General features: G+C 42.6%; 1 protein-coding gene across 1 annotated transcript; it reads left to right on the forward strand.

The window, feature by feature from the left end:
* The first annotated feature begins 272 nt into the window (after nucleotides 1–272).
* Nucleotides 273–25,074, forward strand: MFSD11 (major facilitator superfamily domain containing 11). The gene is made up of 13 exons (XM_041724034.1): nucleotides 273–707; nucleotides 1,266–1,321; nucleotides 2,903–3,010; nucleotides 4,165–4,244; nucleotides 4,363–4,459; nucleotides 5,659–5,717; nucleotides 6,440–6,584; nucleotides 11,211–11,251; nucleotides 18,086–18,151; nucleotides 19,743–19,868; nucleotides 22,817–22,991; nucleotides 23,669–23,804; nucleotides 24,433–25,074. The coding sequence occupies exons 1-13, from the start codon at nucleotides 612–614 to the stop codon at nucleotides 24,595–24,597; spliced, it is 1,350 nt and encodes a 449-aa protein (XP_041579968.1). The 5' UTR covers nucleotides 273–611; the 3' UTR covers nucleotides 24,598–25,074.
* Nucleotides 25,075–26,878: the final 1,804 nt, after the last annotated feature.

The raw sequence follows: 26,878 nt of genomic DNA on the forward strand, positions 1-26,878 counted from the left end.
TCCTCCCTCCCCGCCCCCCCGTTTGTCCCGCGGTCTCCAGCGTTCTCGGACCCCGCTGCGACATCGCCGGGCTCCCTCCCCGCGCTTCCCCACTCCTCCGCCGGGGTCCGCTTAATAGCCCCTCCCCCGCTGGGGCGCGCGGGCTCGGCCCCGCTCCCCCCGTCACGGCGCGCCTGCGTGCCTCGGGCGGCGCGGGACTACATTTCCCAGCGGGCCGAGCGGCGGGCGCGGAGGCTGCGGTCAGGTGACCGGGTCGCCTGACCCGTGGTGAGTCAGGGCCGGCCGGGCGGGCGGGGCCGCTCCGGCCGCTGTACCTCGTCTTTGGCCCCCTCCTGCGTCGGGCAGGCCCTTCCACCTGGAGCCGCGAAGTGGTTGGCGCGTCTCGGGGCGGCAGGTCTGCCCCTGCTCGGATCGGGTCCTAGGAATGTCCTAGCCGCCGTGGCGAGGAGTCCACTCTCGGGCCGCGGTTCTGCTCCGGGAGCTGGACGCGCACCGCTTGGCAGCCTGGCCCGTGCATCTGCCGCCTCTTGTCACCGCCTCGTCTCCCTCCCCAGGATCGTCAGCGGCTTCGCCCCGAGGAGCTGCTGACCTCCGGCCCAGCCCGAGCCACAATGTCCCCGGAATCCAAAAAGCTTTTCAACATTATTATTTTAGGAGTTGCCTTTATGTTTATGTTCACCGCCTTTCAAACTTGTGGGAATGTGGCGGTGAGTTGGGATTTGTTCTCCGTCTTCCGAAGTGCCTCTCCTAACGCCTCTCCCCACCCCCCCCAAAAAAAAAACCCCAATAATAAACAGTCATCGTACCTAGCAGCGCGCTGAAATTCACCTTCTATCTTCCCACCTGCCTGTCCTGGCTTTCTGTGCTTCAGTTCGGTTTCACGTGTCAGACGGTTTGTAGTAAATATTGCATCGGGTCGGGGTGTCGAGCAGTTACCGCTTATTCCTCTGACCTGACTTGGGGTCTGCAGGTTGACCTGTCATTTCGTGCCTGCATTAAGGTCCACGTTAGTGCTGGGACAATTGAGAAGGAAGCCTCAAGGCGTAGCTACAGCCCAGCTTTCCGCGCTCCCCGGCCCTCGGTTTGCCCCTTTCCTGTTGTCTAGTGCTGCTTGTCTCCTAGCTGACTTTCCAACGGGAGGCAGGGAGTATCTTGATTTTCACTTTGCCAGGTGCTTCCTTCTCCGTCCTCGGAGACAAACTTTGGTGGGGATGGGGAGGGAGACTGCAGAATGTTTTCACTGATGAGCTCTGTCTTCCACGCAGCAAACCGTCATCAGGAGCTTAAATAGCACAGATTTTCATGGCAGTGGATATACCAGGTATTGTACTCTATGGTTGGTTTTACTTCATGTATGATAGTAGTCCCCCCAAATCTTCAGAATCTCCAGCCTTAATACTGTGGTTGAATTAGGAGTTGTCTTGTCTCCACATCTGGGCCGCTTGGGAGAACGCAATCACGGTGATGAGTTTAGATTTCATGAGGAATTAAACACCGGGTTTGGAATCCTGGTTTCGGGACATAAGACCGTGTTGCGTTAGGCCAGTGGCTTCTCTGAGCCCCGTTTCCTTGCTCAGATAATGCATATAAAGCTCTTGGCACAGTGCCTGGCATTTAACAAACACCCAAGTATTGTCATAATTACATCTTCTCAGTTCTAAACAGAGCATGTTTTATAGGGTTCTTGAAACATTCAGTCCTCCCGTCTTTGTAATTTTGTAACGATTAACATACTGTCACCAGGAGCTTTTAGATTTTTGTTGACATGTTTTGTCCCAGTTTTAGACATAGAGAAAATGAAGAGCTAAAAGGCCTTCATGAGTCAGTACATATGATTGAAGCTGGGAATGTAATGCACACATGGCTATAAACACGGGTTTCTTAATTTCTCTGTCATTAACTATAAGATGCTGACCAATCCCTCTTTCCCCACAGCTCTTATTTGGTTCTTTGTTACGTATCCTAAACCTAATCTTGTATATGACATTTGAGAATAGAGGGATGCTAACCTCTGGGTTTTGTTTTTTTTTTTTTAGACGATTAATAATACCACAGTTTTTTTTGTTGTTGTTGTTTTTGTTTTTTGTAGAGCTTTGTCTTCCAATTCCAAAGAATGTTTACTATTTAAAAGGATCATGGAAGCCAAAGAATAATTTACTTTGGGTTTGTAAATAGCATCTAGTAAATGAATTCAGGACCCTCACAGTGGTCTTAGTCACACTTTGCTACGAGACATACGTACGAGGGCTGGGTCTGTAGTAGCCAAATAATGTTCAAGTGAGACCATTAGGTTGAGTTAAGTAAGCTCTGGCTTAAGCAAGTGATAACCCTGTGCTTGTTATTTGTAACTGAAGTTTCATGCAGTTGGCAGGAGTTGTAAGCTAAGTTAGTAGAGCAGACTGGTTGACTAGAGCCTCTGGAGTGAGATTACCAGGGATAGGATCCTGGCTCCACCATTCACCAGCTCTCTAGCTTTGGCAAGACCTTTGGCAAGTAACTTAACGCCTCTGTGTTTCAGTTTTCTTTTCTGTAGAGTAAGGGTGATAATAATAAAATTTCATAGAACTGTCAGGTTTAATAAAGAAAACATACATAAAACAGTTGGCTCCGTGTTTGTTACATGTTATATGTTAGCGGTCATAATTTACTTGTTCACTAAAAGCGTATTGTCCAAGGCAAGCTGATTCAAAGGGAAATTTGATGAGACTTCAGGATTTTGTGTAAGTGAAAGCTTCAGCGTAGGGTTCAGCTTACTGATAGCATTATTGTTAATTCTGGCTAAAGAAATCAATGCTTATGGCAAAGAAAAATCTATAGACGCTAAATATATTTGAAAAAAATGCACTTTTGAGACCATGATTCAAGAGTTTTGTTTTTTCCTTTTAATGTTTTATATGTACAGCATGGCAATTATTTATGGAGTGTTCTCTGCTTCCAATTTGATTACACCATCAGTGGTGGCCATTGTAGGACCTCAGCTCTCTATGTTTGCAAGTGGTTTATTTTACAGGTGAGTAGTGTGATTTTCTTTAATTTAATTCAAACACCCTCAGCGCCTTTCAAGCATATAGTAAACTTTTCATAAGAAATTGCTGACTTGGGGGTGTGTGCCTGGCTCAGTCGAAAAGGCACATGACTTTTGATCTCCAGGTTGTAGTTTCAAGCCCCACATTGGGTGCAGAGATTACTTAAACGAAAAAAAAAAAAAAAAATATATATATATATATATATATATATATATATATTTGCTGACTTGGATTGAATAGAATACAGGCAGTATTTTTTTTTAAAGATTTTATTTATTCATGAGAGATACACAGAGAGAGAGAGGCAGAGGCAGAGGGAGAAGCAGGCTCCATGCAGGGAGCCTGATGTGGGACTCCAGGATTATGCCCTGAGCCGAAGGCAGATGCTCAACTGCTGAGCCACCGAGGTGTCCCAAATGCAGGCAGTATTTTAGGGATTTGGTTCTCTCTTTGATGCCCAGGTATTACCATATTGTTTTAATGTGATGGCGTGTGTGCATACTTGCTGTGATTTTACTATTAATAAGAATAGCATCTCAAAATCTCTTTCTATGAGAGTTGAAAAAATTTAGATTTCCCATGGAATAATCTTATTTTGTATCAAATTGATTAACAGGAATGCAACAGAGATAAACTTTGTTATTTTTATTTTTTTATTTTTTTAGATAAACTTTTTAAAAATTTTATTTTTTCATGAGAAAGAGAGAGAGGCAGAGACACAAGCAGAGGGAGAAGCAGGCTCCATGGAGGGAGCCTGACGTGGGACTTGATCCCCTGTCTCCAGGATCACGCCCTGGGCTGAAGGTGGCACTAAACCGCTGAGCCACCCGGGCCGCCCTCAACTGAGATAATTTAAGCTTTTTTTCTGGGTCATAGAACTACAGTCCCAGCACGTGCTGAACTATTGGCAAAGGCCCATGGCAAACCTTTGTTCCATGTCCGATCTCGCAAATTCAGAATAGTGAATTAAGAAATGAGTAGGTGAAATTTGTCCCCCCTGCCCCCGCAACACTGGAGAAGTCATTTACAGGTTGACTTTTAAAAAAAGGGAATCCTCAGAATCGATTCCTAGAAGGCATAATTGGCATTCTGTATGAGGTATTGTTTGACCGTAATGCGTTGACCTGTTACATTTTAGCATGTACATTGCCGTTTTTATCCAGCCTCTCCCATGGTCCTTCTACACAGCTTCTGTTTTCATTGGAATTGCAGCTGCCGGTAAGCATCTCGATGTTTATTTTCTCTGTGTTCTGGAATTTATTTAAGAATATCGTGTGTTTAGTGTGTGAAGCTAAGTGATTTCATTCCCTTGACAAACTTTTGGTTTGAATTTCAGTGCTTTGGACAGCACAAGGAAATTGCCTGACAATAAATTCAGATGAGCACACAATTGGGAGAAACAGTGGAATTTTCTGGGCACTCTTACAATCTAGGTAATAATCCTTCTGCAGCTCAGTCTTTTCTTTAATTCTTTTGTCCCAGCATTTTTTTAGATCTTTGTTGTGTTGAAAATTCCTGTCTTCCGTGTTTGGTAACTTGAGTCCCTAGCTGCATATGATGCAGATTTAACGTTTTACAGAATTGCATGAAATGCATGGATCTGCCTTACTGGGACTCATGATTAGTAAGGAGAAAAAAATGTTAACCATAACGTACTTAGCATCTGCTATGTTTCAGGCAGGGACTTTTGGCTTCATTACTAAATCTCAGTAATCCTCACTGCCTCATGAGACCAGTAGTAGTATTATCTGTGTTCTGCAGATGAGAAAACAGAGGCTTAAAAGTGAAGTAACTGATCTGATTTAAACCATCCTTATCTGGATTCCAAAGACCACATCCTTCCCACTGAGCTGCACCTGGTAGTTACTAATGAATATATTAAAATTTAAAAGTGAGGGGTGCCTGGCTGACTCAGTCAGGGCAGCATATGACTCTTGATCTCAGGGTCATGAGTTCGAGCCCCACATTGGGTGTAGAGACTACTTAAAAATAAGTGAGCTTAAAAAAAAAAGTGAGATTAATTCCATCAATGCTGAATGATACAGCATATTATATATATCCTAAGTGAAAAACAAAAACTGTCATTCTGTCATCGTATCTGTCCTGAGGATTTATCCTTGTGGATATTGCCTAAAATTGTGGTATTAATATATCTTTATAAATGCGGATGTTTCATCTGTAAGGGGGTGTATATTAAGAAACCAGAGTGTAAGTGAATGATTCCTTCTCTGGGAAAGTATGCTAAAGTATCTAATTAGATGCAGGTAACTGAATCATGGATTCCCTCTCCCCATAGATTCTTTAAAATATAGCCTTTGAGAAGTAGCATAACCTTGTTTCCAAGTAGTCATTTCCAGGTGCCAATAAATCACATGTTTCAAAGCGAGTCAAGTCTTTGAAGGGTGGTTCTGAATCAGGTCACCATCACGTGGAAGGAAACAATTCCATCTGGGTCATTTTTTCAGAAGAGGGTGGAGTCGATACTTTTAAATGATCTAAGACAGGTAGATACTTTTAAAGTCACATATGCTTTAAAAATTTCTTTCTTTAACAAATGATGGAAAAACTGCTGTAAAGACTATAAATATAGAAATAAACCCTCAGCATTCTATTCTTCCTTTTCTTCCTCCAGCTTATTCTTTGGAAATCTCTACATATATTTTGCTTGGCAAGGAAAAACTCAAATATCAGGTTTGTGTTACTCACTTCGCTTTATTCACACATTTCAAAGGATAATAATAGTTTCTCTAAAAATATCCATTATTGCTCTGTTCAGATGGTCCTAATGAACCTTGCTGCCTTAAGTCCTCTCAGATTTCAGTGTTTAGTAACTTTTTCTCTTCTGTTATTAAGCTAGGGTTTTAGTTTACGACTACACTTCAGGCGGCATCTCAAGGTAGAAGAGAAGGTTATGCTATGTATGAGCAGTCACTTGTTAGACTTTTTTTTTTTTAAGATTTTATTTTTTCATGAGAGACACAGAGAGGCAGGCAGAGGCCCAGGTGGAGGGAAAAGCAGGCTCCATGAAGGGAGCCCGACATGGGACTTGATCCCGGGTCTCCAGGATCAGGCCCTGGGCTGAAGGTGGCACTAAACTGCTAAACCACTCGGGCTGCCCACCTGTTAGACTTTTGAACCCTTGTTTTGTCTGTATGCTTCTTTGGTTAAAAGAATGATTACTTTATTGTGCTGTTTTTCTTTTGGCTTATTAGTATTTCTTTAACTCTAAGACAAAGGTGGAGGTATTCTGGGTGGTGGTGTTTCTTGTTTGAGATTTTCACTAATGCAATAAAGTAAACATTTAACAAGGAAATTCTAGGATGGTGTTAAACCACCTCTGAACATATGCTAAGTCTGGAATTGTTTGCGTGTCCAGTGCTATCTGCTTTTTTTTTTTTTTTTTCTTCCTCCAGAGAGTGATCGAAGAACAGTGTTTATTGCCCTGACAGTGATTAGCCTTGTGGGGACAGTTCTTTTCTTTCTCATTCGACAGCCAGATTCTGAAAATGTCTTGGGAGAAGATGAGTCTTCTGATGACCAGGACCTGGAAGTCAATGAGTAAGAAGTTGGCAACATTCCTTTTTATTTGAAAATATATTCTGAGTGGATGTAGTGTAGAGATTACTAACCCTTTGTGGCCCTAACTCATCCAGGATTGGGCAGACATTAGGAAAAAGCTTTGTTTATATTTATTTATTTTAAGTAGGTTCCACACCCATCGTGGGGCTCGAACTGACAACCCTGAGATTAAGAGTCGCAGGCTTAGGGCCCCTGGGTGGCTCAGCCAGCTAAGGGGTTCAACATCCGACTCTTGATTTCAGCTCAGGTCATGATCTCAGGGTCATGGGATCGAGCCCCTCCTTGGGCTCCTTGCTCAGCGGGGAGGGGGGATCTGCTGAAGATTTTCTCTCTACCTACCCCCTTCATGCACACACACATGCATGGGTGCTCTCTCTTTCTATCTCTCAATAAATAAAATCTTTAAAAAAAAAAAAAAAAAGTTGCAGCCTCTACTGACTGAGCCAGGCAGGCGCCCTGAGGGAGAGGTTTTAAAGCCAGTCATATGAGAAAGAAGATGGGGAGCTGTGGGGCGGAAGAAGGGAAAAGAAGGGAGAGGCAGGGGAAAGCTTACAGGAGATCTGAGCCAGACCCCCAGGTTGTGGCTGACACGTTGTCAGACCCTGGACATTAGCCATAATCCCCTTAATTCTCTGGGCCTCAGTTTCTTCTTTCAATTCAGCTGGCCTCCTGTGTGCTTTAATATACAAAGAAACGGGCTTATAGAGTTAAATAGAAGACAGTCTTTGTCCTTAGTTACGGTTTTTCTGATCCAGCCCTAAGATGTCTCCATGCATGTGGTAGAGGTGAGTGACAGGGCTATGCACAGCTGTCACAGAAGATCCTCAGTCACACCCGTGCCCTTCTGTACTGCGATGGGTTTTTTCACTAACCTACATGGATGCTCTTCCAGAGTAGTCCAAATGGGGAAACAGGTATACAGTGCTCTATTCTTCAAAAACACTGTGCATTACCTTGAGCCTATTTTAATTATAAGTAAAACTAAAACATCACAGATGATTTCTTTGCGGGTAGTATCGAGGTCTGAGGAACGGGGAATGAGAAATCTTTGACAGTTTTGTTTTGCTTTGTGAATCAGTAAATTGTGAAGATGAAGTTATAGCCTTTTTTTTTTTTTTTTTAAGATTTTATTTATTTATTTATGAGAGACACAGAGAGAGAGGCAGACACAGGCAGAGGGAGAAGCAGGCTCCCCGCAAGGAGCCTGATGTGGGACTCATTCCCAGGACCCTGGGATCACAACCTAAGCTGAAGGCAGATGCTCAACCACTGAGCCATCCAGGCATCCATTATAGCTTTTTATTTATTGTTAAAATAGCATTGAGCATTCTGTGCTGCCTTGTCATTCTCAAAAAGGCCTAAAATTGTCTGGCTATGGGATCATTAAGCATTCAAAATTAAAGCAAAAGAGAGGTGTTAATCTTTGGTTAAATGTGTTTGTATATATGTATATGTATTAAGATGATACGTATTTATATGTATTAAGATGATACGTATATATAATGTATATATATAATATATATATAATGTAAACTAACAAATATTGGGAAAGGAATCTTTGAAGAGGAATATCACAGATTCAGCAAAAATTAAAATACCTGTTGGTTTAGTAAATGTCAGATGTTGGTGCTGTGCAAAAACAGCCCATCCTTGTTTTCAAGGAACTTTGTGGATAGACAGTGGATCATATAACTGATAAGGTACAGTGCTGAGGAGTATTGCTCAGTCCTTTTAGTATATTCTCTTCCTGAATTGTTTCCCAGACTTGAAGCTTCCTTGTTTTTATTCTATAAATAGTGCAGACTCTGTGCCAGCCCCCTTCTAAACCTGAGGGGTACAGCAGTGAACAAGACAGATAAGTCCCCGTTCTTGTGCCACTTAATTTTAGAGGGGGTATAGACAATACACATGTACAACTGCAAAGTAAGTGTTAAGGAGGGGAGGTGATGGAGGGCTAGGTGGCTCACTGAGGCCATTGCCAAGGCCAGGTGGTGGGAAGGAGTGTGGTGAGTGCCAGGGCTGCAGGGAGGCCGTGGGACTCAGCACAGGGAGGGAGTGGAAGTAGGATCATCTGCAGTAGAGAGTTAGTTCTGGGAGCAGGACTATGGCAGGACAGCAGCTTCTCTTCTTTTTTAAAGATTTTATTCATTTATTCATGAGAGACACAGAGAGAGGCAGAAACACAGGCAAAGGAAGAAGCAGGCTCCCTGCAGGGACCCTGACGTGGGTGGGACTCAATTCCAGGACCCTGGGATCACGCCCTGAGCTGAAGGCAGCCGCTCAACCACTGAGCCACCCATGTGTCCCTGCAGCTTCTATTCTTAGTGTGATTAGAAGCCATCTAAGGGAGGCATCTGGGTGGCTTAGTTGAGCATTTGACTCTTGATTTCTGGCTCAGGTTACGATCTCAGGGTCTTGAGATAGAGGCAGAGGGAGAGAAAGAGAGGAGGTAACATTTAGGTTGTAGGGGACGAAAGATAATTTTCCCTTCACTCTCTTGGGCAGCCCGGATGGCTCAGAGGTTTAGCACCGCCTTTGGCCCGGGGTGTGATCCTGGAGACCCGGGATCAAGTCCCATGTTGGGCTCCCTGCATGGGGCCTGCTTCTCCCCCTGCCTGTGTCTCTGCTTCTTTCTCTCTGTGTGTCTCTCATGAATAAATAAATAAAATCTTTTAAAAAACACTTTGTTTTCCCTTCACTCTCCTATGTTCTTAATCGAGACCCCTGTAATAAAGATTAAGGAGGGAAAAAGTACCCAGAGGTTTATTAGCACTTATGCCTCATGTATACATGAAGGAAACCCAGGGGAAAATGAGTAATTCTCCAGATGGCTTAGAATTTAGATTTTATATGCCATCTAAACAGGGAAAGGGGAAGAGGGATGTAGGCCTCTTACGGGAGAGTAGATGATTTGTTGGAAAGATGAATAGACCCTTAGGAGACTAGATGGGAAATGTGATAGTTTGTGACACACTGTTGATGTCTGGTCTCCTCTCTTGTGACAAGAGTCAATCTTTCCTGTTTGATGAAACTCCCAGAGGTGATGTATAACAGTTGAGTTCCTTTTGGAGGATCTGTCTTGAGGCAGATGAGGGGATTTAGAGAAAGCCTGTCCCCACATTTGCTGTTTTTCGAGTGCCTGCAGCTTCACATAATCCATATACCAAAGTGGCATGTTTGTGGTGGCACCTTCTGCTACCCTTCAAAGTTGAGACCTTAAAGAGGTAAGCTAGGAGTGAGATGGGAGGGTGTTAAGAGGGCTTGGGAGGGATTGACAGTGATCTTACTCTGCCCCCTCCATCCTTGCAGGCCTCAGGGACCATCTAGTAGGATTCTAGAAATGGTTCCCTTTAATATCTCACTGAATTGAATTGGGAGTGATTTGCACCTGATTTCTGGCTGGCTTGATTGTATTTTAATAGTCTATAGAGTATATAAAACAGTTTCTACTTATTTATCTGGGGTCCGAAACGTAAAATACTACAATCCTACGCCTGATTCTATCCCAACTACAAGAGTACTGTCGGTTACTTGGAGTCTAGAGTTTTTGCTTCCAGGGAAAACGTGAGTTTTTATGGTGAGGAAGAAAGGGTTTTCCTATTGGTTAAAACAGACTACCTTTTTGTGTCGCTAATTCATATATATAAGTCACCTGTATCTCCATGAGGTTTCTTTTTTTTTTCTTTTTTGTGAATAGTAGTATGTAAAGATGGCAGAGGAATGAGTATTACCCTATTGGCTGTAATCTTTTAAAAAATGTCTTTACTGGGGCACCTGGATGGCTCAGTGGGTTGGGTGTCTGCCTTCGGCTCAGGTCGTGACCCCAGGGTCCTGGATCGAGTCCCGCATTCGACTTCCTGCTCTGCAGAGAGTCTGCCTCTCCCTCTCCATCTGCTTCTCCTAGTGCTCCTGCTCTCTCTCTCGTTCTATCAATAAATAAAATATTTTAAAAATATATATCTTTACCATAATCGTAGTTAACAACTATACATAAACTACATGGCCTCCTTAAATTCTTCCAGTTACATGATAGTGCCCCTATTTTATAAACGGGGAAGTGAAACTTAGAGGCATGAAGTAACTTGTCTAAAACCATATGATTGGTAAGTGGCAAAGCACAGCACAGACCCTGAAGCCCATGTTTTTGACCTGTAGCTTCTCTGGCACCCAGCCTTGGAGCACAGGTGCTGGTATTGCTTTTGAAGAGTTTTCACACTGCACAACTTAGTTTTGAAGGAGTCAGAATAGAGGGAAATGGAGTTCTTATAAGCTGTTTTTACAGTATGAGAATAGCAGGGTGGAGGAGATTTCTGTTCTGCCAGAAGTATCCTTTCTGCAGAGGACAGGCATGCATCTGTGCTGTCAACTTGGTATGAGAGAATGGTGTTTGTTAATAAAGAGCCACACAGGTGGCACTTTCACCTCATTCTCTGAAGCCAGGACAGGGTCCCATCGGGACACCCTGGAGCAAGGAGCATTGCAGGCAGTGGAAATATTTGCCAGACTATGCAGGGAACAGAACTTTGATGAATGTCAATGAAAATATCGCATTTTTGTTCTCTTTTCAGTTTTCAGAGGAAAACACTTTTTGTTTTACTTTTTCAGGTCTGCCCAGAGCACTATGGGAAAAGCAGTAGATGCCTTTAGTAAGTATTTTCTGTGCCTGAAATGCGAGACCTGTTCAGGAACACCTGCAGCGTTTGCCTTTACCCCCTTCCCTGGTAACTCTGGATTGACGATCCCCCAGGGTTTTCGTGTTTTCAGGTATGCCCCACTGCAGGGCAGTAGTTTTCTCAGTCAGTGTCTCTGTAACTGGGGGCCGCACAGGACGGATGGTACCCTGACTGCCTGGCCTAGGGCCCTGTGAGGGAGGTCCAGGGAGGTGTGGAGAGCTTGGGGGCTGGAGCTAATTTACACCAGCCAGTGAGGACACACAAACCATCTCCTTAGAACTCACTGGGAAGAACAGCTGGGCTTGTCTGTGGAGGGTTCTTCCTCGCTAAACCTCCCTCCACGTTTCTTTTGTATTATTCTCAAAACCACTCTGTAAGTGTCCTAGAACACAGGCCTACCATTCTCTTCATTTTATAGAAGAGAAGTTTGAGGCTTAGAGAAATTATCTACCCAGGGGCAAATAGCTAGTACATGGCTAAGGTGGGACTTGAGCCCAAACTGTGACAGGCCAGGCCAGCGATTCCCATTATGGCCATCTTGTTTCCTTCTGAAACTGGCAAGCATGGCTTCCAGTTCTCATAAGGCCTGATATGGGCCAGTTCTTTGCTTCTCTTAGTCTCTTTGTCTCCCAAGGAGAGAGAATCTGATCACTATCTAGTGGGATGCAGTTTTTTGGGGTCATGTTGTTTCAGTTAGGCTCCTGGGCCTTATACACTTCTGTGCTTGTGGCTAGACTATAATAGGTTGCCTTGGGCTAGAGTGCCAATTCTTGTTCTAAGCAGCCATGGCCTAAGTCAGATGACAAAAAGGACCCAACTTCTAGCCAATAATTCCTGTAGTCTCATTTTCTAGAAAATGCTTATGGGTGTGGTAGTCTTGAGTTCCCAATGTATAGTATATTATTGTTTGGGCTGTTTAATCAGATTTTTTTTTTAAAGATTTTATTTATTCATGAGAGACACACAGAGAGAGGCAGAGACATAGGCAAAAGAAGCAGACTGCCTGTAGGGAGCCTGATGCGGAACTCGATCCCAGGACCCGGGGATCATGCCCTGAGCCAAAGGCAGATGCTCAACCACTGAGCCACTCAGCTGTCCCATAATCAGGCTTTTATTATATGTATTTCTCATGTTTCCAGAACACATTCATAATGATACACTATAATTAAAAGGATGTAGCCAGACTGTCTCCCAACAAGATGGGAGGTCACCACAGTCAAAGGTCCAGCTTTGAGCTTTGCAGGCCTAGAAACGCATTTGTCACAAGTCAATTATTGATCAGAGGGACCAAAGGGCTCAAGCGAAACAAACCACAGAAATCTCAATTTAGCTATTTATGATGGTGTTTAATATTTTTTAGTGAGCCCCTTCATAGATTTTTCCCTTCTTGGTGTTCCGTTCTTGGTCTAGAAAACCACGTTGGCTTACTTGGTGAGCACGGAGTCAGGGAAAGGGAGATTGATGACCTCCAGTTTTATGAAATGATCCGTCCAGCCTTGGTAAGGCTTGATGCACCCTTCGGACACCACTACCAAACCCCCGATCTCCCTGGCTGCCTGTTCATACTAACCAGATTCAGGATGTCCTTCCTGGATGTATGAACTTCGTCTCAACTTCTCTTTCTGTAAAATGAGGCACTAACACAGCAGAGGCCGCATGGTTTCATCATAGAACTAGTTGGTTGCTCCACTGGGTGCTGGAGTGATAGGATGTTGAACCATCTAGTTTGAATGGGGAGAAAGAAGGAACAGCCAAAGAAGCAAGTTGTGTAAGGTGCTACAGGGCAGGAAAATTTAGGAGCTGGTTCCTGGGCCCTTGGGAGGAGTGTGAGGTAATGAGGTAACAAGCCAAAGAGAAGACAGGAAGCAGACTGTCCAAGCTTTAAATAATCTGTCTGTGGGGTGGGGGGCTGTGTTTCATTTTTTATTAATCGTCACATTCCCTCTGTTGATGCTGTAGTGCATGTTGTATAGAAAAGGCTCCTGATTATCTGAAAAGCACGTCATTTCTTTTTTTTTTTTTTTAAGATTTTATTCATGAGAGACAGAGAAAGAGGCAGAGATGCAGGCAGAGGGAGAAGCAGGCTCCACGCAGGGAGCCCGATGTGGAGCTCCATCCCAGGACTCCAGAATCATGCCCTGAGCCGAAGGCAGATGCTTAACCACTGAGCTACCCAGGCATCCCAAGAGCACTTCATTTTTTAACCAAATGCATATGTTTGATGGGATTCTAGAAAAAAAATTTAAGATTTTATTGTTTGGGAGAGGGAGAGAGAGAATGGGTGCACGTGCAAGCAGAGGGAAGTAGCAGACTCCTGCTGAGCAGGGATCCCTCCTTGGGGCTTGATCCCAAGACCCCAAGATCATGACCTGAGCCAAAGGCAGATGCTTTACCCACGGAGCCACCCAGGTGCTCCAATTCTAGAAAATTTTTAAAAATTTATTTTTTGGTCTTGAGGAAACAATTTTGAAGTTCATCTGGAAGAATAACTGAGAATAGGGGCAGCCCACGTGGCTCAGCAGTTTGGCACCGCCTTCAGCCCAGGGTGTGATCCTGGAGTCCTGGGGTCAAGTCCCACGTCGGGCTCCCTGCATGGAGCCTGCTTCACCCTCTGCCTGTGTCTCTGCCTCTCTCTCTTTCTGTCTTTCATGAATAAATAAATAGAAAAATCTTTTTAAAAAAATAACTGAGAACAGCCAAGAGAGTTTTTGAAAAGGAGAACTTTCCTTTAATAAATATTAACGTTTATCATGAATTCATTTGAACACTTTGGAATACAAAGAGCAGTGGAACTGGTTTCTAGAATCAGGCCCATGTCCATAATACTACAAATACAATAAAAGAGATTCTTAAGTAAAGTTAGGGAGTGGAGTGTATAGGAAAATAGACTCGAACGTTATATCTTCTTGCATTCCAAGTGGATTCAATGTAAAAATGAAACTAGAAAAGTAATCCAAGAAACCGGTTAGAGAAAAGCCTTGTAAAAGCAACTTACGCAAACATTAAGAGAAAAGGTGCCCTTTGGTTGCTTAAAATATAAAACGTCTGTCAAAACAACCTATGGGGGACACCTGGATGGCTCAGCGGTTGAGCATCTTCAGCTCAGGATGTGATCCCAGGCTTCTGGGATCGAGTTCCACATCAGGCCCGCTGTGGGGAGCCTGCTTCTTCTTCTGCCTGTGTCTCTGCCTCTGTCTCTCATGAATAAATAAATAAAATCTTAACAACAACAACCTAATAGACTTAAAATGATAGGGAAGACATTTGCTTAAGAATGAGAAATGGAAATTTGAAAGTTTTCCATCAAATTTTAAAAGATAAAAATAATTGGCCATGTTATCAGGAGTATGTACTTACAGGCATAAGACCACATTTCTGATAGGAAGATATATTTATATTATTTTCTGAAGAGCAATCTGTCAGCAAATATCAGAAGCCTTAGAAATGTTTGTGCCTTTATCCTGGCAATTCCACTAATAGGATTATCCTCAGGAAATAATTAAGAATTTTTGTCAAGATTTAATGGCTAAGATGTCTGTATTAGTGAGAAACTGAAAGTAATTGAAATATTTCATAACAAGGCATCAGTGCATCTATACAAGAGATTATTCTAGCCATTAAAATGATCTTGATGAATGTTAGAAAATATTTATTATGTGAAAACAAATTTTAAAATAGTATATATAATGAATTTTTCTATTAAGTTTTTTTTTAAGTCTGGAAGGAGATCCATTAAACTGTTAGATTATACTTTTTCTCTTAATAGAATAGGTTTATTGAATGTAATTCACAGACTGTACAATCTAAGTGTACAACTCGTTGGCATTTAGTATATTCACAGGGTTGGGCATTCATCACTACAGTCAATTATAGGACTTGCTCTTCACCCCAGAAGAGATTACTATACCCATTAACATTCACTTCCCATTTTCTCCACTACCCCGATCCCTCACCCTAGGCATCCATTAACCCACTTTCTGTCTTTTGACTTGCCTCTCCTGTCCTGGATATTATTTTATATACATGGAATTGTGCTATACGTGCTTTTTTGTGACTTGTTCCTCTTAGGATTTGGTTTTATGGTCGTGGTTTTGAGGCTTATCCATGTTATGGCATGTTACAAAGAATGGAGTGTTTGTAGGCATCATGAATAATGCTGCTGTGAACATCCATGTACAGGTTTTTGTGTGGATGTACATCTGCACATCTCTGTGTGTGTATCCAGGAGTCATGGGATTGCTCTGTCTGTGGTCGCTGTTTAAGCTTCTGAGGAACCAGCAAATGTTTTCCCGAGTGGCTGCACCATTTTACGCTCCCAGCAGCCGTGTCTGAAGGTTCCGGTTTCTCCACCTCCTTGAGTCCTTATCTGTCTTTCTGATTCTGGCTGTCCCCGTGGGTGTAAAGTGGTGTCTCATGGTTTTGATTGGCATTTTCCTGATGGATAAGGGTGTGGAGATTTTCACGTGCTTGTGGTCATCTGCATCATGTCTCTAGAGAACTATCTACTCGAGTCCTTTGCCCATTTTTTATGGGTTGTCATTTTATTATGGAGTTGTAAACATTCTTTATATATTCTAGATAGGAGTCTCATATAGGATTTGCAAATATTTTCTCTCATTCCTTAGGTTGGCTTTTCATTTTCTGGATAGTATCTCCTAAAACACAGAAGTTCTAAATTTTTGAAGAAGACTGATTTACCTTTTGATTTTTACCTTGTGCATGTGTTTTTGTTGTCCTGAGGTCCTGCTTGGCCCTGGATCACAAAGATTTGCTCCTGTTTTCTTCTAAGAGTTTTAGTTTCCACTCTGACATTTAGGTCTGGGATCTATTCTGAGTTCATTGTTGTGTATGTTGTGAGGTAGGAGTCCAACTGCATTCCTCTGCCCGTGCCACCTTGTTGTCCTGCTGAAAAGACTGATCTTCCCCATTGAATTGTGCTGATTCTCTTGTCTAAAATCAATTGACTGTAAATGTAAGAGTTTATTTCTAGATGCATGTGTCTGTCCTTACGCTGGTACCATGCTCCGCTGATGACTATCAAACTTTGAAGTTGGAAAGTGTGACCTTCCAACTTTGTTCTTTTTCAAGATCGTTTTGGCTACGATGGGCCCCTTGAATTTCTGTATGAATTTTAGGATCATTTTGTCTATTTCTGTACCTAGATGATGTTGTGTTGTTGTTTCTGTCATCTTTTTAGAGCTGTTGTGGATTCACAACAAAATTGAGGAAGAGAGTTCTCCAATGCTCCCTTGCCCCTCACACATGCACAGCCTCCCCCACCAGAGTGGCGCATTTGTTACAGTTGATGTCCCTGCTACATTCACACATCGCATCACCACCCAGAGTCCACAGTTTAACATGAGGGTTCACTCTTGGTGTACATTTTATGGGTTTGGATGAATGTATGACGATAGGTAGTCACCATGATAGTATTATTCTAGATTGTTTTAAAATTTCTTTTTGTAAATCTTCCCATTATCAGGCAGCCCAGGTGGCTCAGTGGTTTAGCACCGCCTTCAGCCCAGGGCCTGATCCTGGAGACCTGGGATCAAGTACCACGTCAGGCTCCCTGCATGGAGCCTGCTTCTCCCTCTGCCTGTGTCTCTGCCTCTCTCTCTCTCTCTCTCTGTCTCTCATGAATAAATAAATAAAATCTATAAAACAAAATCTTCTGATTATCCAAAAACAAACATGGTTTGCTAATGTCATTTTTTAAAATTAAAAATATTGTTTTAAACTTTGTATTGACCAGGGGTGCCTAGGTGGCTCAGTCAGGTGCCTTTGGCTCAGATCATGATCCCAGAGTCCTGGGATTGAGCCCGACATCAGGGTCCCTGCTCAGTGGGGAGCCTGCTTCTCCTTCCCCTGCTTGTGCTCTCTCTCACTCTCTTTCTCTCAAATAAATAAATAGAATCTTTAAAAAAATAAAAATAAGCTTCATATTGGTCATATATTTTTTCGTGAAAATGGTGAAAATGTCATACTGCATTTAGTCTTACTACATTTCAGTGAGGTTAGATAAAAAAAATACCCTCTTCTGCATGTGGCGAAATTCAGGACAGAGCATTTGTGTCTTGTGTAACTTCTGTAGTCAGCAGTTGAGCAAGAACTAAAACCTGGATCCACTATTCACTTAGGAGTAGTTTAAATCTGGCCTTAAATTATGAAATGTAAGCAGGTTCAAAGAGACAGTTAAAATGTGCAGTTTTTAGACATGCATTTTCCTTTGCTGATTTCCACCATATCGAACAGCATAAAAACAGATGTTAAAGTAGTCATAAGCAAATATGCAGAACTGAAGTTTCGGTCCTCAGATCCAGAGAACTGAGAATCACAGGAAATGGTGTGGCGGCCTCTGTGCGGTCAGCAAGCTCCCTCGGTGACGATCTGGAGTCCAGTCTTCAAGTCGCTCTGTGCCCTCTCGTTCCTCTGAGATGTTATTGCTTTGCCAGCCATGGACTCCTTTAGGCTAACCCTTGGTCAAGTCTGTTGAAAGAGTCATGTTTTATTTGATTCTATTTCTTTTCTCTATTCCATGGTTTTTAGTTTTTGTTTTTCTTTTAATTCAAGCTGGAGAATATGGTGGGGGAAAGGCCACTCTAGAATGTATTGAAGCAGTTGAAATAAACACATTATTTACAGGGCAGATTTTGTTCATCCCTTCAGCATCTGAATCCTTAACCTCAGTGCCACTGTACTTGTCTACGGGCGTTACTGACAAGGGGTGTCCGGGTTAAGTAAATGTTTTAGGATTTTTGTTTAAGTACGATCTAATTAAGCACTCCTGAATTGTTTTCTTTCTTACAGGAAAATCTCTTAAGCTGTGTGTCACCAAGGAGATGCTCCTCCTTAGCATTACAACTGCTTATACAGGTAATGGGATTAATGATGGGGTTTTCTGTGGCTACTTTATGACAAAGGGTGGAAAACAACCACTGCATGATTCTTTCCCATAGTTCTGTGTACTGACAGGGCTCAGCTGAGTGGCTCTGATGGTCTTAATCGAGGTTTCTTATGGGTGCTATTAGAGGCAGCTGGGGCCACAATGTCCCTATAGTTCCAATTGCATGTCTGAAGGGGTCAAGTGCAAGGCTGGGGGTCTCTCTGTCTCTGTGTCTACGTTGTCTCTGTGGCTGCATGACCCCCTCCCACATGATCCCTTCCTTCCAACCTGGCGGGAAGGCCAGATGGCTTAGAGGCCAAGTGCAAAAGGAGAAAGGGCAAAAGGAGAAACTACCAGATTTTCTTTAGGCTTAGCCCTGGCATGAGCCTAGTATCACTCTGCATTTCATTGGTTAAAACACATCACAGGGCCAGCCCAAGTTCAGTGTAGGAGGATTCTGCACAAGGGTTGAACCCTGGGAGGCACAACTGATGACTTTAGGGCAAAATAGAACACTACAGAAAATAATCCTGAGTAACCTTGTAAGTTTTTATAGATTCATATACTTCCTAATGAAGTGGAATGAGCTCTGTGGTTTACCCTGGGTCATTGGAGCACTCTCAGATCTTCAGAATGATTAGGAGATTGGTTTCTTTTTTAAAAGTGTTAAGAAAAAAAAGTAAATTAAAAAATAAGTGTTAAGGGAAAAAAGTGCTATAATGTGCCAGCAATTACTTTTGCCTTTATTTGCCTTATAGGTATGAGCATCTTTTTTTGAGAAATAGAAAAAATGGTAAACATCTTTAAAATTCAGAAAGTTTTTGTAGCCTTGAGGAATGTAGAAGATCTAATACTGATTGGCCTTAATTTTTTAACCCTAATTTTTAAAATTTATTTTTCTGGGAAAAAGAGTTTAACGAAAACATTGTGCCTTTGAGCAAGGTGAATGGTATGCGTTGGTTTGCCAAACCTACATTCCTATTAATCTTAGAGAGCTGTTAATAAGGGCAACAAACACTTTAGAAATCACTAGTACAGACTTTACATATGTACTGCCCTCTGTCCATCCCATCTCCACGCAGAGAATCGTTTTTGTTTTTTAAGATTAATTTATGTATTTGAAAGAGACAGCATGTGTGTGTGTCTCTGGAGGGGGACGGGGGCGGGGCAGGGAGAGAGAATATCTCAAGCAGACTCCACAGTAAGCGTGGAGCTCCATGTGGGGCTTGATCCCAGGACCCTGAGATCATGACCTGAGCTGAAATCAAGAGTTGGGTGCTTAACCTACTGAAGACACCCAGGTGCCCAAAGGACTTAACAGAAGAGTTAAGACAGAGAGCAAAGACACTCTTCCGTCTTTGCTTATTTGAGTTGTGTATTTTTATCTGAAATACATGGCAACTGCCATCTTGAAGTTAATTCCATTTCATCAGCTAGATAGCATAAAACTGATCTGCTTGGGGGGAGTAACATGTCAGGCTGAATGAATTTTATTGTGTACATATATAATTCTGCTAGCCATGAGGAAAAACCAGGAATGGAGATTGTGAATGTATAATTAAATCTGATTTTTTTCCTTAGGTCTGGAATTGACTTTCTTTTCTGGTGTCTACGGAACGTGTATTGGTGCTGTAAATAAATTTGGAACAGAAGAGAAGAGCCTCATTGGACTTTCTGGCATTTTCATTGGCATTGGAGAAATCTTAGGTTTGTTAAAAAAGCGTTTTTGCATGAAATCACTTTGTTGTAGTTATAGATATTGTAAGTGTACTTCACCTCTTTACCCTTGAATTTTAATTACCTTGCTTATTTTCACCCAGACAGGTATGTCTTTTTTTATGATCATCATTCTAAGAAAACTATGTTTGCCATATAATTCACAGACAAAACCATACATAGGAAAACATACAGTCTCTTCCAGCATTTTTCTTAAAATACTTAGGGAAAGTATCTTCTGAATCTCTGACACAAGCTGGAGGTCCAGTGAGACAAGTCACTTCGAACTTCTAAGTATTGGAGTTTCTGTCAGACTTCATAGGCCCAAGGTCTCTCAGTCCCATAAAGATGCCCTCACTTCAGATGCCACTTGCCAAGAATCCCAGGTCCCCAGGCTACCTACATTTCTGTCTGACTTGGCTACGAATTTGTAGGTTCCCATAAACCCCTAGGAAAATGCTATATTTACTGTTAAAGCTCATTATAAAGAATACAAGTGAACAGCCAGATGGAGGCACATACGGCAGAGTCCAGAAGGGTCCCGAGTACAGGAACCTGTGTCCCCGTGGAGTCAGGATATATTACCCTCCCAGTATGTGGATATGTTCAACCAACCAATCAGGGTAGCTCTCCCAAACCCATCATTTAGGGGTTGTTATGGACATTTCATTACAGAGGCAAAGTTGATGAGATCATTGGCCAATGGCGATTGAACTCAATCTCCAACCCTCTCCCCTGCCCTGAGCTTAGGGGCTGGGACTGAGGGTTCCAACCCTCTAAGTAAATCTTGGTCCTTCTGGCAACCAGCAGCCATCCTGAAGCTAGCTAGTCCACCCCTAAACCCCCTCAGCAATCACCTCATTTGCATAAGCTCTGGTATGGTTGGGAAAGAGTAATAGAGAACAAACAGAAGACACGCCTGTCACTGAGGACATTCCCAGGGTCCTAGGAGCTCTGTGCCAGGGAGGAGGAGGGACAAGGCAAAGACCAACATGGATTTTTACTGTACCACATTAGGTATTCTTTTTTTTTTTTTTAATGTTTTTTTTTCAAATTCCAGTTAGTTAACATGCAGCATGATATTAGTTTCGGGTGTACAATGTAGTAATTGAACATTTCGTCCCACTCATGGCGCTCAGCACCATGCGTGCAGGTATTCATCCTTCAGCCACACTGGCTCGATCCCTGGAACAGTGTGTTGGACACCATCCTGTAGGAGGAACTTACCAATTCATCACATACTTATGCCTCCATTGTATAACTGAGACTCCCTGCCCACATGGAGCTTCTGGCCTTAGGGGAGAACATAGACAATAAACCCTCCTAGGACCCTTGGAGTGGCCCGCGGTGATCAGCATGTTGACAAGAGCAGACAGCCTTTTCTTTCCCTGCTTTATTGCCCACACCTGGAACCGTACCAGGTGTTTATGTAGAATATGGTTACAGTAATTATTGTGATGTTTTTGCCCATTCTAGTATCTGTAATCGTTCTGGGTTGTTTTTAAAATTTTTTACAACTTTATTGAAATGTAACTCACATGCCATATACATCACCCCCTTAAAGTGTATGTATGGGTCAGTGTTTTTTAATATAGTCACAGGTTGTGAGTCATCCCTACAATCTAATTTTAGTACATTTTTCTTGCCCTTCTGCAGGCAACTGCTAATGTGCTTTCTTTAAAAAAAGAAATGTTCATTTCTTTAAAACATACTTTAAAAAATACATTTTTTTTATCAGTAGACAATATTTAATTGTACAGATATATTACATTTTATTTATCCGTCCATCATTTGATGAACATTTGGGTTGTTTCCACTTTTTGGCCATTATAAATAATGCTGCTGTGAACACATATGTATATATATATTTTTTTTATGTGAAGGTGTGTGTTCACTTCCTTTGGATATATAACTAGCACTGGAATTGCTGGGTCATATAATAACTCCACATTTGCCTGCTTTTTCTCCTCATAACGGAGCCTGCTTTCCTGCTTCTTTGCCTGAGGTACTAGGCAAAGAAGGTACTTTGAGATACCAGACTTTGTGAACTTCACCTAGTGGGGTGCTGGACATTTTTGTATTCTTATAAATATTCGTGAGCTTTATTCTTGGCTACAGTTCATTTACTTGGAAACAGTATGACTCTTTCAGGGCTTGCTTTTAAGGTTTGTTGGACAGGACCAGAGAAGTGCTCAGACGAGGGCTAAATCTTCCTTGCTGTTGAGGGAAGACCGTTCTGTGCACAGTGCCTGTGAGTCATAAGATTTCCTGTCTGGCCAGGGGGATGAGGCACTTTTCCCAGCCCAGAGCGTGGCACTAATACATCTAATCCTGCTGGACTGTTCTTTCTCGGGCCTCTGTTAATTTACTCACAGTATGTGCCAATCAGCACTTAGGGAAGCCTCAGAGCTGTAGATTTCTAGAATTGTCTCTGTGCAGCTTTCCTTTCTGATAGCCCATTCTGGAACTCTGTAGCCACCTAGGTATCCTTGGACTCTCAGCCCCATGTCCTCCACTCAGGGCCTATGGGTCCACCTGCCCACCTTCAGCCCAGCTCAACTTCTCTCTAGACCTGCAGCTGGGCTCACCTCCTTCACTTCCTCTCTGAGAGATTATTGCCCTTTGTTGTCTGGTATCTTGTATCTTCAAAATTACTGCTTCAGATTTTTGGTATAACTTTTTTTGGCAGGTGGTAAATCCATTCCTTGTTACCCCTCTGACCCAGAAGTCTGTTCTGATTTTTAACATTTCTTCTGCTTCAATGGTTATTTTTTATTTTTAATATCCCTTGATTAAATTAATTGTTGGCTTTTCCATTTTAATTTTTTTTTTCAAAAAAAAAATAAAAAAAATAAATTTTTTTTTTTTCAGAGAACCAAAATTTTGATTTATTAATCTGGCCTTGGGTTTTTCTCTTCTCTACTTCGTTGGTTCTGTAGGTGGAAGCCTCTTTGGCCTGCTGAGCAAGAATAATCGTTTTGGTAGAAATCCAGTTGTGTTGTTGGGCATCCTGGTGCATTTTGTAGCTTTTTATTTGATATTTCTCAATATGCCTGGGGATGCCCCTATTGCTCCTGTTGAAGGAACTGATAGCAGTGCTTACATCAAATCCAGGTATAGTGACTGTCATTTTTCTAGTAATTTAAAGAAGGGTGGGAGGTAATGGGTGGCTAGATATTCAGAATGGAGCAGTTAATCATTTTCTGAAAGTCTGTTCTCTCTATAAGGTCATCTGTCAAATGTTAAATGAATAAGCCAGAATTAGTTTAAGTAGGAGCTCATAGAGAATCCCAAGTTATTTTTGTAATTGTCGATTTTAACCTTTCAGCCCACTGAGTGTTTTTTGTTGATCTATGACAGAGCATATAAGTATCTGATGAGCAGATTTTATAGGTCTGCATTCTGAGCAGTGAAGAACAGTGAGGAGAGGGTAGGCCGTCCCGTCCATTCACAGTTGGTTATGTCCGTTTTGAGGATCTTACTTTCTTGCACTCCACTCCAATTCATTATAGATGTAGAATTTATGTCCAGATCCACCATGCAAGGGTGGCCCTGCCCGAACCCATTGTCTGCTCCCAGATAGTTCATAGACCAGAGTTTGCTCAGACTGTCACGGTGAGTGCGTTTGAGCATAAATTGTTACTCCATGGAGTCTGGTATTTCTTCTTGTTTCTTAGTGTTTATAACGTGTGAGTGAAATGCTCTCATGGGGGAGTTGCTTTTATATTTGAGATGGCTCTAACAAATATTGTTAAGAGTACTCTTTCTAAGTTCATTTTCCTCTTCTGCAGCAAAGAAGTTGCCATCTTCTGCAGCTTCTTGTTGGGCCTTGGGGACAGCTGCTTCAATACCCAGCTGCTTAGTATCTTAGGGTTTCTCTACTCTGAAGACAGTGCGCCAGCCTTTGCAGTCTTCAAATTTGTGCAGGTACGCCAACATTGTGTTCTTGATTGTTCCCAAATGAGAGTCGGGGCATCCTTTAAAGCGTTTCTGATTGGACTTCAGAAGCAGTGAGGGGTGTGATTTTCTTTCCCCTGCTGTGTAAGAGATTTTCCATTCTGGTCTCAGTGCTCAGATTAGAGCCTTCCTGTCTAAGTACCAGAGTCCCTTCGTCCTGTAGATAAGCAGGTTTCTGGCCGGGTGATGTTATTTCATTACCGAGTTTCTCACAAAATCCTATTTGATCTATTTATTTTTAAAGATTTTATTTATTTGAGACAGAGAGCAAGTGGGCATGCATGACCTGGGGGAGGGACAGAGGGAGAAGCAGACTCCCCCTGCTGAGCAGGGAGCCTGATGTGGGGCTCGATCCCAAGACCCTGAGATCAGGACCTGAGCCAAAGTCAGATGCTTAACTGATTGAGCCCCCCAGGCGCCCCACAAAATACTGTTTTCAATATCAGATTGCCGCTTGCTTGATGGTTGCTGGCCTTTGCACGTTTGTGAGCTGGTGACTGACAGAGTTCCCTCTGGGCGGTGCCGAGGGTGGCAGGGCTCGCTGGGGCACGGTGGGGTCCTCTGTGCGCATCTTCTGACCTGTTTTGTTTCTTCTCAGTCCATCTGTGCGGCCGTGGCATTCTTCTACAGTAACTACCTTCTCCTTCACTGGCAACTCCTGGTTATGGTGATATTTGGGTTCTTTGGGACCATTTCGTTTTTCTCCGTGGAGTGGGCCGCCGCCGCCATCGTGGCCCGGGGCTCTGACTACCGAAGCATTTGACCCCGGGGCGCCCAAGAGGTGGGGCGCAGCTTCTGGTGGCGTGACGGAGCGAAAACTCGGCTGAAGAAGCCACCTTTCCTTTCCGCGGAGTGTTGGATGTTGTTCAGGAAGGAAGATCAGAGAATTAAGACTGCTCAATCTGCCAGGGTTGGTGTTCAAGTTTACAGATATTATCTATTTAAAACAAGCAGAATAAGGGAAACTTGTTCTGTCAGTTATAATCGTTCAGAGATAATGTTTTTCGATTCCTATGTGTCGAGTTCCTTATAATCATGTTCTAGAGTGTAAATGTTTTCTTCGCCCTCCTGTTCTCATTGAAAGATCCTGCCCTGATTCAGAACACTAGGCCGTATGGCAGATGAAGATTCTTGCTGGGCATGGGGTGTGTGCTACTATGTAGTAATAGGGAGCATATGCCCACCCCACGTATGTGTCTGTGAACGACATTTCAATAAATTGTGAGATGCCTTAGTGGAATCTTTGAAAAGGTTTGCACTTTCTTCCTTCTTTAACATTTTGGTTTGATGAGTTTTCCTACCTTGTCATTTGTAGCAAGGAGTAGCTAATTATTATAAAATGAGTTAAAAATTGTCTAAAGTTTTAAAAATGAATCTAACATGTAAACGAACAAAAACTCTTTTAAAACAATAACAACAACACATATTTACCAGAGAGGATTTTTGCTAGTATTTTCCTAGAAGATGCAATGCAAAAAAAGGGGAAGGGGTACATGTAAGCTGTTGCGTGGTTGCAGGTTGCTGTCTGTCACAGAGCAGACACCATTCCTCATGTGTGTCTGGGGATGCAGCATAACTGTCTGGGGGGATGTTTAAATGGACATGTTCACTTTCCTCTGTAGGAGCTTGCTTTACAAATTCTTTCTAATCGACATATAATTCAGAAACCATGAAATTCACCATTTTGAAGTGTACAATTTAATGTTTCTTCTTAAGTATATTCACAGGATTGTACTGCCATCACCATGATCTAATTCTAGAACATTTTCATCACCCCAGAAAGAAACCCCTGCCTTTTAGCAGTCATCCCCCGTTGTCTGGCCTGGCACTAGCAAACACTACTCTCCTGTCTGTCTCTGGATTTGCCTATTTGGACATTTCTTATGAATGGGAGAGCTCACTTTTACCTAAGATATTTACCTGTACAAATGATGAGTTTTACGGCAAGGTAAATTCAGCCAGGAGGACAGCTAATACCTTGTTTTCTATTTTTTTTTTAATTTTTTTTTATTTTTTTATTTTTATTTATTTATGATAGTCACACAGAGAGAGAGAGAGAGAGGTAGAGACACAGGCAGAGGGAGAAGCAGGCTCCATGCACCGGGAGCCCGACGTGGGATTTGATCCCGGGTCTCCAGGATCGCGCCCTGGGCCAAAGGCAGGTGCCAAACCGCTGTGCCACCCAGGGATCCCTTTTTTTTTAAACCTAATAGAAATTTGGAGATTTTTATAGTTGGCCTACAAATCTGAAGAAATTCAGTAGCATGTGATTTTCAGACTTGATGGCATGTACTGCAGGGAGTCAGGAAACTGTAGTTACCTAGACTCCTTAGAGAAATTTAGTTTGTGTGGAGCACCAAACTCTTGTTCCAGGTAGTATAAAGTTTTGGTTTTCTTTTTCAAAGTTGAGATAGATAAACTCAGTTGTTGTTGATCCTGTATAAATAATTTGTAAATGCTATTGCAGAATTAATACAAGTGGTTTTATTGTCTCTGTAAGCACATGACTGCTTACCCAGGTGTGTTTTCTATCATGGTATAACAGATGACCCCAACACTTAGCTATTTAAAATGACAAACACTCTCACAGTTCCATGAGTCAGGAATCAGTGTCACTAGGCTAGATCCTCGGGTCAGGATATGTCCCAAAGCTGGGCTGGGCTCAACTGGGAAAGGACCCACTTCTCAGCTCACTCTTGCAGTTGTTGGCGGGAGTCAGCTCCTCGCAGGCTGCTGGTTAAGGATCTCCGTTTCTTGTGGCTGTTGGCCAAAGGCCACCCTCTGTTCCTTGTTACAGGGCAGCTCACAACATAAAAGCTGTCTTCGTCAAAGAAAGCAAGCAAGAAAAGCCAGAGAATGCTAGCAAGACAGAAGTCACAGTCTTTTGTAACTTAATCTCAAAAGTGACATCCCATCACTTTTGCTATATTCTCTTTGTTAGATGCAAGTCACTAGTTCTGGATGGGATTACACAAGGGGTTAGCACCAGGAGTCAGGGATCCTCTCTGGACCATCTTACGAGGCTGCTTATCATACCAGGCTTA

Source organism: Vulpes lagopus, chromosome 12 (genome assembly GCF_018345385.1).
Source record: "Vulpes lagopus strain Blue_001 chromosome 12, ASM1834538v1, whole genome shotgun sequence".
NCBI classification, from domain to species: Eukaryota; Metazoa; Chordata; class Mammalia; order Carnivora; family Canidae; genus Vulpes; species Vulpes lagopus.